At 39.3% G+C, this 9,962-nt stretch overlaps 1 protein-coding gene across 1 annotated transcript in view; it reads left to right on the forward strand.

Annotated features, from left to right (window-relative positions):
* Positions 1 to 5,526, forward strand: part of TUBGCP5 (tubulin gamma complex associated protein 5) — a 44,452-nt gene extending 38,926 nt beyond the window's left edge. The window contains exons 20-23 of the mRNA XM_019529430.1: positions 713 to 838; positions 1,682 to 1,770; positions 3,318 to 3,418; positions 5,184 to 5,526. Of these exons, the coding sequence (XP_019384975.1) occupies positions 713 to 838; positions 1,682 to 1,770; positions 3,318 to 3,418; positions 5,184 to 5,230 (363 nt within the window). The 3' untranslated portion in view covers positions 5,231 to 5,526. The remainder of the gene's footprint in view (positions 1 to 712; positions 839 to 1,681; positions 1,771 to 3,317; positions 3,419 to 5,183) is intronic.
* The last annotated feature ends 4,436 nt before the right edge of the window (positions 5,527 to 9,962 follow it).

Here is a 9,962-nt window from a genome sequence, read left to right on the forward strand (position 1 = left end):
CATTTTTTAGCAATAAAGTATTTTTTAATTAAGGTATATACATTGGTTTTTTTAGACATAATGCTATTGCACACTTAATAGACTACAGTATAGTGTAAACATAACTTTTATATGCACTGGGAAACCAAAAAATTCGTGTGACTGGCTTTATTGCGATATTTGCTTTTATTGCGGTGGTCTGGAACCGAACCCGCAATATCTCCGAGGTATGCCTGTAAATGTTTTCCTGGATTTTAAAGTCAGTTTAGCAAACGCTAAACTGTATCTTAACGTGTGCAGTTCAGTATATTGATAGTAACATTTTTTTATTTTTTTTTTTCCCCCAATATTTTCCCCCCCAAGCCTTAAAGTGTGTTCTATTGCTGAGTAGTCATTGGCTTACTGTTCTGCTCTTTTCACCCCAGCCCTCTGGGTAGAGTAGGCGCAAAGCACTATGGGATGCAAGAGGACTAACTAACATTCTCACTTCTCGAGCTGTTACAGAGATTTTTAAAGTACTCTGGTGGGTGGTGTGGGGGATAGTGACAGAGATGTGCAGCTGATGTGTTCAGTGTTTGAAGTGCTCCAAATCAGGGTGGGATTTGGAGAGCCCCAAATGTATGTTTCTCCATGGCCTGATGAGGCTTTAGACAACCTGGAAGAGAACTGGGGCAGTCCAGGCACTGAGGTACTCTATACATTTAAATGCTCATGGCTGTCTTTTGTTTTAAAGATTCTTCACAGTACAGGTTTGGAGTTTCAACATCAAGTAGAAGAAGCCAAAGATTTAGATCAACTGATAAAAATTCATTATAGATACCTGTCTACAATCCATGATCGCTGCCTTCTGAGAGAAAAGGTGTGCAAAGTAAAACTAAAAGCTGTAACTGCAGTTGAACACAGCAGAGCATATTTTTATTAAGTTATGCATTGTGTCTTGGGTTTTTGAATATAATTATAGTTAGGAGAAGCAGTGCCTTTCCAGAATGCGGATTGAGACCTGCTTTCCCTTTGTAAATCTCTGACTTTACTCTTTGGTCACTTCAGTTATTTCAAATGTTACTTGGGTTATAGCTGGTTAGGCGATGTAGTGAATGGAGAGTGGGTGGGAATTTGAACAAATTGTAAATATACCTGGAAATACATTTAAGATTGTCTGCTACAGTAACAGAAATAGAAGGTGAAGAAAATTCCTGCCCTTCGTAGTTCTACTGTGTTACTGATATGATCCATTACAGAGGTAGCAAAGTCTGAATGGGCTGTACCCAAATATTTAAATAGTTACTTCACTGTTTCAGTGCAGCAATTGTATAATCTAGGATATTTAATCTATGGTCATCCAAATCAAAAGCTCCTGTAAGAGAGAGGAGAGCAAATGGGGTTTGTTTACCAAGTATAAATGAGGCCAAGAAGTATGACTACGTTTTAGTTTTTCAGATTTGTCACTTGTGGTATTTTTAAATGTCAACACTAGATTTGACACCTGGGTAGTTCATAGATGATACACTTGCTACATGGGGTAGCACTCTAATATTTTATCTTTGGTTGCATTAGGCATCATAAAATAGTCGACCAGAGTTGAGCAGAATGCAACATAAAGATTATAAAATTGATTCAAATTAAAACACGCGCTTTGTACTGTGATTTTTATGGCCTGCTAAAATAATACCACAACTACTTTTATTTTAATTGTTCTTTTTAGGTTAGTTTTGTAAAAGAAGCTATAATGAAAGTGCTGAACTTGGTACTGATGTTTACAGAACGTTGGCAAGCTGGTTTGGGGGCTTGGAAGTAAGTGTATATCAATAAGCTTTTATAATGTGATCACTTCACAGCTCTGGCTTTTTTCTGGAGCACTTCTTTTTGCATGAAGTGATGTTACTTTGTATTGCATAGTGGAAGATAATTAGGAATAATAATGAGAAAAAAATGAAATGTATGATGCTTTATCAGCTGCATGTACCTGCTGCTTGTGTAATCAAAATATTTTTCAGTAAGGGTGAACTTTATAAGAAAGTTATCTCTTTCCCTCTGTTAGCCATAATGAAGTAAAAGGCTCAGTTATGCTCCTCCTGCTTTAATTTTCTGTCTAAGACTTAGCTTTAACATCACTGGCAATTAATATTGACATTCTTTTGTTTTTATGAAGACTGTGGACTTGACCTCATTCTAGTGTGTTCTGAAGGCAGGAGAATGGAAAACATGTTTAGCTTCTTCTGGTTTGATGTGTTCTTCCCCAAGTCTCCCATTTATGTGCAGACTGTCTAGGACGAGAACCTTGTCCTAGGTCTGAGAGTTGGGAAACCTGGCATTATTAAAGTACCTGGAAGCTTTTTTGCCAGTTACTTCAATGGAGCCAGGGTTTCATTTAGAAAGTTCAGAACATTTAGAACATTTATTTAGAACATTTAGAATGTTCAAAACTTCCTTTTGCCAGAAATAAGCCCTCTATTCTTATAAGCAAGATGCTTCTGGTCTTACAAGAAACACTGTGTTTTTCCTCCTATGATACCTGTTATGTCTACGGGAGCACATGATGAGAAATTCACCTAAGCTGGGATTTATACAAGTGCTGGCCTAACCACTTCCATTGATGCCAGAACCCTACCCCTAACTTATAAGCAGGGATCCTGCATTTCTGTAGTAAAAAAATCTCCAATTTTCAGTTTTAAAAAAGTAACCCAAAATCCACAAGTTTTCCATGATTAAAATGACACCTCTCTCTCTCTCAATAGATATAGATATATTTTTATATCCACATATCTATATGTAGCTATACCTATGTATTAGTGGTGTGTCATTTTAATCATGGAAATTAATTAGTGGTGTGTCATTTTAGTCGTGGATTTTAAGTTACTTTTTTTAAACTGAAAATTGGTGGGAGGGGGGTGGTTATCAGAGAAATAAGCAGGATCCTGGTTAAGATAGTGTTGTGTAGTTCAGTTGATAAAGGAATCAGTCTGTTCTTGAAGTTCATTCAGCCTTTCAGGCTCTCAAGTGTTAAAATGAGATCTGTTTTTTGCCTTCTGGAGCCCATTTCCCACTAGGGAAGGACAAAAGGAGCACATCTTCTCCAGGCAGGAGTTAACTTGTTAGATACCTACTACAGGGTGATAGGAAGGATACTTTTATTATTTATAATGTGGTAGTGGCTAGAAGCCGCAATCAGGAATTGAGACCTTGTTGTCCTGATACAACTGAAAAATACTGTCTTAAACCTTTCAGTAAACGGAGCTTTTATTTTTCATCATCATTTAGAAAGGAAGGTTAGGTAATTGTATGTGGATTATAAATAATTATTAACCTGTTAATTGAATTGAACTGCACTTCTTTCTTAGGATGGAATCCATAGAGAAGATGGAATCTGATTTTAAAAATTGTCACATGTTTCTTGTAACAGTTCTAAACAAAGCAGTCTGCAGAGGCTCTTTTCCTCACTGTGAGTATACAGAACGTTTTTTATTCAATAGGCATTTAATGTACTGACTATATACAGTATACAATATAACCTGGATTTTAAGTAGAAAACTTTATCTGGAATTTATGGGATGGGACTGTATTGAAAATCTGTTAATACATTCCAATTTGTACATTATCCCATATAAAGATGAGATAAGGCTCAGGTATTGGAAAACATTCTCTTATGATGATACCTCTGGTTTTCTTAGTACTGTCTGTTTGGCAAACTCACTGTCTCTGGCCTCTGCCTTTTAAGAGACTGGTCCTCCAGGTGTGCTGTTTTCTGAATCAACAGTGTTACAGGGCTTCAGGTAAGCTAATTAGCACTGCGAGTGACTGGGTCATTTAGCCAGTCCCCATGCTTATTAGTCTGCCCCTGGCAGAATGCAGACCTGGCTGTACTGCTTCAGTTTACGGAGGCAGCCTTCACTGAGCAATGCAATGTGCCTGTGGCCCTTGCTGCTGGAGGTGGTAAATTTACTGTGTAGATGTACTCCTTGAGCATTTGTCATGCTTTGTTAATGAACAGTGGAACTTTTTTCATTTGGCTTAATCCTAAAAAAGAGGATGAATGACAAGGGTACACAAATACCAAAATAATTGATTTCAGTCATAATTTATGATTTTGCCAAAGGTCTTAACATGCCAGTTGGAATAAAACACATGATGATTAGACACTTGGTGACTTGTCACTGACAATGGCTGACATATTGAAAAGAAAATTTGTAGGCAGAGCTGGTCACAGTCAAACATAAATTGCATAGTCTTGATTTAAATTTTCATGTTTGTAGTGATTAAAATGTTTATAACGCCTACTACAGACTAGAGAGAATTATTACATTTATTTCATCTCATCAGAATTGATGTCCTAAAATGGGTAAAAACCTGCAACATTGTATTTTTAGCAGTTCAGTAGTATTTAGCAATGTAATTTCTTCTTTTATAGCACCATAATCTTGTATGGTAAAATGCATGTGAAAAAGGAGACATTTCCAGGAGATACGTTTACGTCTGTTAGGAGTCAAGAGTTCCATTTTATTTTCTTTGTTAGCTATTACAATTTTAATGTGTCACAATGAGGTAGTGCTTCAGTCTTAAACATTTTGATTTCTAGTGAGAATATCACCTTTTGTGTAGCAGTATTGCAGACCTACAACCACTTCACAAAGTGTTTAAGTGTAAATAAGTGCACTTTAAGTACTTCTAGAATTAGGAATAAAATATTTGACAACATGATAGCAGAATATATTGATGTCTGAGACTGCAAGAATAACACCAGCTGAATTTCTTTTAAATTGTATTGTTTTTTCACCATGACAGGGTATCTGGATATGGTGATTTATAATTTCAGGAGCAGAACCTAGATTAGCTATATTGAAGTAAATTTACTAGTGTAAACTTGAGATTCTGCTCTCAGTGTTGGTTCTGCTATTAGTGGAATTATTCACTTGTGTGTTTTTACACATTTATGAAGGATGAAGTTTAGATTTTAATTGTACTGTAATTAAGGTTCCACAGTCATCTGAAGGGTGCTTTAATAGTGATTACATAGTTAACAGTTCAGCCACTATGTCATTACCTTTAAAAATTCATCTATGTACAGTGCCTGATTACAGTTTCAGAACCTTGGACATTATTTAATTATAAAGTCTGTCTTATCTGCTTCATAAAACTATAAATTTGACAATTTACAGTAAACATTTGTAGACTGATTAATTCTAAGCCTTTAAAATGTTTTTTCACAGTGGAGTCTTTAGCCTTGTCACTCATGGCTGGCATGGAACAAAGTTAACTCTACTGAAATGCATTGGATTATTCAAGAACAGAGTTCCAGCAGCATTCTCTTTCAACACTGTACTTATTTAAAACTGTGAGCATTATTGTGCTTAAGTTCTGAAATCCATATTTATGTAGATAAACTACATTAGTCTGAAATTGTGTATAATGTTTGAAACTGTAAATGATGTACACTATTTAAGTATGCTAGTTGTAGCTGTATTTTTCCATATGTATTTATATGCTGAAACCTTCATGTATATTAAGTGAATTGACCTTATTTGAAAATGTATAAAATCTCATGTTTGTAAAGAGAGTAGTAGTCACTATTTTGTGAAAGTGGTTGCTGATTTTTTTATGTCTCTTAAATTCCATTAATTTTGCAAACATGTTTAACCTCCAAGCATCTTGGTGGACTAACTGTTCTTAAGAATATTTTTATATCTGAGAGCAGCATTGTTACACATTGTACTTTGAGCTGCACAGATGTTGATCATCTTAATGCTAGCTTAGTGCTAGGTTGGAGTTTGGAGCAGTCGCACCTAGAAGTCTAGAAACTTTCTCTGATTGTCTTCCACCTGCACAGCTGTGACTTGTCACTAGAGGCAGGGAGGTCCCTTCCAGCCCTACTTTTTTATGATTAAGGACCTACCTAATTCATGGAGGCTGCCTCCATATTTCATGGTCCTGGCACAACATTGGGCACCATGTTCGCAGCAAAGCACGGCAGGCCCCTCACACCTCTGGCCGTGGGGCCCTGGAAGTCCTGCCCCTCCCCAGAGAGACATATGGCCGTCTGTCAATTTTCTGGGGAGGGGCAGGACTTTTTCAGGGCCCCTCAGCCAATTTACCCTCCCTACCCCCATGCTCCAGGATGCCAGGGCTTCCAGCCCTTTTCTGTTTGCACCAGCCTGTCTTTATCCTCTGCTGGCTTGCTGCCATTTTCCTGGGATTTTTCATGGGGGACCTGGCAAATTCATGGTTTCTGCAAAAACTGCAAACTTTTAAATTTGATAGGTCCCTATCTATGATTTTCTATGCTTCACCCATAACCTTGACCACCACAGCAGCAGTGTCCTAGACTGCAGGGAGGGGAAGTAGGCAGCAGGGTCCCTTGAAAGCAAGGCTGAGGTACTCAGCCGGGAGCTGTGCAGAGAGATCACTGCCCACCTGGTGCCTGGGCTCACTGTCGCACGCTTCTGGGCATGTCTCCTGGTCAAATGCGTGCTTCAAGCTGTTCCCAGTGCCCGGGCAAGGTCAGCCTGAGTGGGGCTCAGCTGATCCTCTGCCCCACCTCAGCTCTATCTTCCCTGCATCCACCCTCCCTCTCACCCATCCTTGGTTCCCCCCGGCCCAGCAGGGGCAGCCCAGCAGCAAGTGTGGCAGGCAGACAGACACCATGGGGCAGGGGGAAGGCTTAGGCTGCAGCCCTGGGGAGGCAGCACTGGTGGGCACAGGGCTGGGACTAGGACAGAGGTGGTGGCTGGTGAGAGGAGAATTTCCACCAAAATTCTGAGTCAGCATTTTTTTCCTTTTCCCCTGTAGAACATTGGCTTGACAGAACAACTTTTCCTTTACTAAAACTTCAGGCTTTTTGGGTACCCATACAGGTGACCGATGCCTGCTCTAATGCATTCTAATTATAACACGTTGGAGCAGGCTTGATTTAATTAAGTCTGCCAGAGCATGCTAATTAGCATGCTCCAACAGCCTCAAAATCACATGTATTCAATGTCCCTACGTTCAAAATGGTGGTGGGGGTGCTTTTAACTAAAAGGTTGTTGAATGAGCTTTAGTTAAAGCACCCCCACCGCCATTTTGAAGCATGGGATGCTGACTATATGAGACATATACTTTAATTAGAGCAACTCTGAAGAGCCACTCTAAAACATTTCCTCCCTGCACTGAAGCATGTGTAAAGATGCCCCTTGAAACCAGGCAGTGATTGTAAGGCTGTCACTTTTTTTCTTCCAGGCTTTTTGCAATTGTAATTTTTTGTGGCCACTAGAAGATGGCAAGTGATCAGTTCCTTAGGACTTAAGTTGCAAAATTCTCAGGGGGAGCATGAAGGGGTTATCTGATGGTTGGCATCCTATTATTTCCCTTGCCACATATTTCCAGTTTTTCAGAACAGTTTAATTCTGGGACATACCCACCATATACAATAGAATCCTCCCAAATGACCACATGCCCCTCAACATTCACCTGTTCCTGTACCATATAAATGTGTTTAAGTGGAGTGAGATACCATCAATTATAAGATTTGTAAATATTTTTTTTCATTATTGGGGCTTATTTTCTAACATTTCTCTACATCTGGGTGATCTGAAAATGTAGGGTTTGGGGTTTTTTTTCCAAATTACAACAGATTTCCATTAAATTGCTCACCTCCAAGGTCTGGGGCTTCCCTAACATGAAACCTGGCAGCCTGTGAACAGTCTGACACCCTGCCAGTGCTCTATAGAATGTTCCCTTTTCAGTTTGTGACTTAGCCCAGTTTTTGCTGAGGTAACACACAGCATTTTATCATTCACTACTGCTGCCTTTGGTGGTGTGGTCCTCTGGATGAAGGTCCTGATCAGTAGACAGGAATAATTTGTAATTTGTACCTCAAGTCCAACTTGGTTTCTTCTATTAAGGTGCTTATACTATACTTTTGTATTGCATATAAATGCTTGTTGCTCCAATTTGGCAATGTTAGCTCTGATGTTAAGCAGTTAGTTGCACTTGTCTTGCATATGCATGCTGTTTCGCCACATTACAAATCAGTGGTGCATTTTGCTCTCTGTACTTTATAAAGGTGATTGTGATCTGTTGCAGATATTTATATATTCATTGACTGAAGATAGCAGTAATACAAATACTTTACTCTTTTCAAACTTGCTTTAGGTATTAAATTTGGGTGAACAAAAAACCCCAAACAAAACAAATCTGTTGCATGTGATGCAACTTTAACTCCTAGTAAGTCCTTTTGACAGCTCCTACTGTCATTTGGAAAATGTGCGGGGATCAGTGTGTAAGCATTCTAGGAAGATCACTTTTTTGTTGTTGTTTCCTGCCAAAACCCATGGAGGCATAAGTGGTGTCCCCCAGAAGGAGTTCTGGGGGCTATCAGCAGTGCATAATGATGGCTTCTAGTACTTTTTGGTTCCTTTTGGCTCACAAAGGCAGAATAGAGTATATGACTTTGTTGCTCTTTTTTCGAGTCATAGACCCTCTCCAGTATCTGCTGTTTCTATGGCAGGAAGGCTTCAAGTGCACCAAGTTGATGTACCTCCCCTGGCTCCTCCAGAACTTCAGCAAGAAGTTCTGGTTGCAATTTTTCCTACATCTGCCCACCCTACCCATGGTCATATGAAGGCCTCCTGGCATTATTTCAAAATAATTTTCCATCAGTCTGAAAGGAGAAAATTTAGTGGTGAGAGTTGTCTGCAGCTGTGGAAACTTTGTGTACTACGTAGTTATCTCATATTTCCCAAGTAGGGTTGCTCTTGGTGACGCTTGCTTCAGTGAGAGCAATGGGAATTGTTTGAAGATACCAAACTAAAAATCCTGTACAACATGTTGTGGTTTACATTTTCTGACCCATATCTGATCCTGTTTTATCAGGTATTGTGCCCAAGCTTAATTGGTTTCTAGCTCTGTGGCCTCTGCTCTCTTTGTAGGAGTAGGTCCTTTGTTCAGATGGACTCCCCCTACCCTACTGCACTTTCAAATTAAATATTTCCACCTATAGAAAAATGAGACCTAATGTTTGTATATGAGGGAGTGTGAACTTTATGGCATCCTCTCTGACATGGGGGTTCGTTCTGGGTTGACACGATTGATAATGTTTGAAAAGGAAAAGCTGAATGGTTCCAAATATGTCAATTCCATAATTGCAGGTTCAGTTCTTCGGGGAAAAATAGCACTTCTTCTCAGTGTAAGTTAACAACTACAGATAAAGTCCTTGAACTGCTGTTACCCTTATAAAATCCCCTAGGAGAATCAAACAATCAAGAAAATCAACTAAGGATCTTCACCACCTAAGGGTTTAAATGCAATAAAGATACTAAAATAAAAACTACTGAAAACTATGTAGCACAAAAGTAGTGCAAATACAAAAATCAAAACTACATAACAGACCCGCTAGCTTAATTTCTTTAGTTTTCTTTGTGTTTATATGGAAATTAAAACATAGAACCGAGGTAGGTAAACTCATTTACTGTACTGCATTTTAAGAATGTCTAAAACATGTTGCCAGCCCATGGCCTGTGTGCTACAAGTGGCACAGGCAGCTGCTATGTATGCCATGTAAAGTGAGGCCCTGAAAGTAGCTCAGGCTCTGGCTTCGCAGAGGAGTGGGTAGGAAGACTGCTGCCAAATTATGGGCCTTGGATCCTTGTTTGCCACTTCACTGTGCTGATTGTGAGGCTCTAGAGAAACATTAACTTGACTCTTGCCAGTGATATGTCCTTGCTGCAGCATTCTGCCCCCGCTCCTTGCAGCCAGACGGCTTAGTTTCTGCCTTCCTTCCAAGGCACAAACTACAAAGTAGACCTCTAGCTGGTGGGTCAGGGCAGTGCTTGGGAAATGTGGCTTAACTTGAGGCACATCTGCCAAAAAAGGTTGACCACAGCTGGTTTCTACATCCTAGTTCCATTGATTTAATTAATATAGGCTTCACTTTCACCACTCTTGTTATAATTGTTATCATTTTCAACAGAATCACTTGTCAGCACGGAGGCGGAAAAGGATCTTGGAGTCAT

Source organism: Crocodylus porosus, unplaced genomic scaffold, assembly GCF_001723895.1.
Source record: "Crocodylus porosus isolate Cpor-Errol unplaced genomic scaffold, CroPor_comp1, whole genome shotgun sequence".
Classification (NCBI taxonomy): domain Eukaryota; kingdom Metazoa; phylum Chordata; order Crocodylia; family Crocodylidae; genus Crocodylus; species Crocodylus porosus.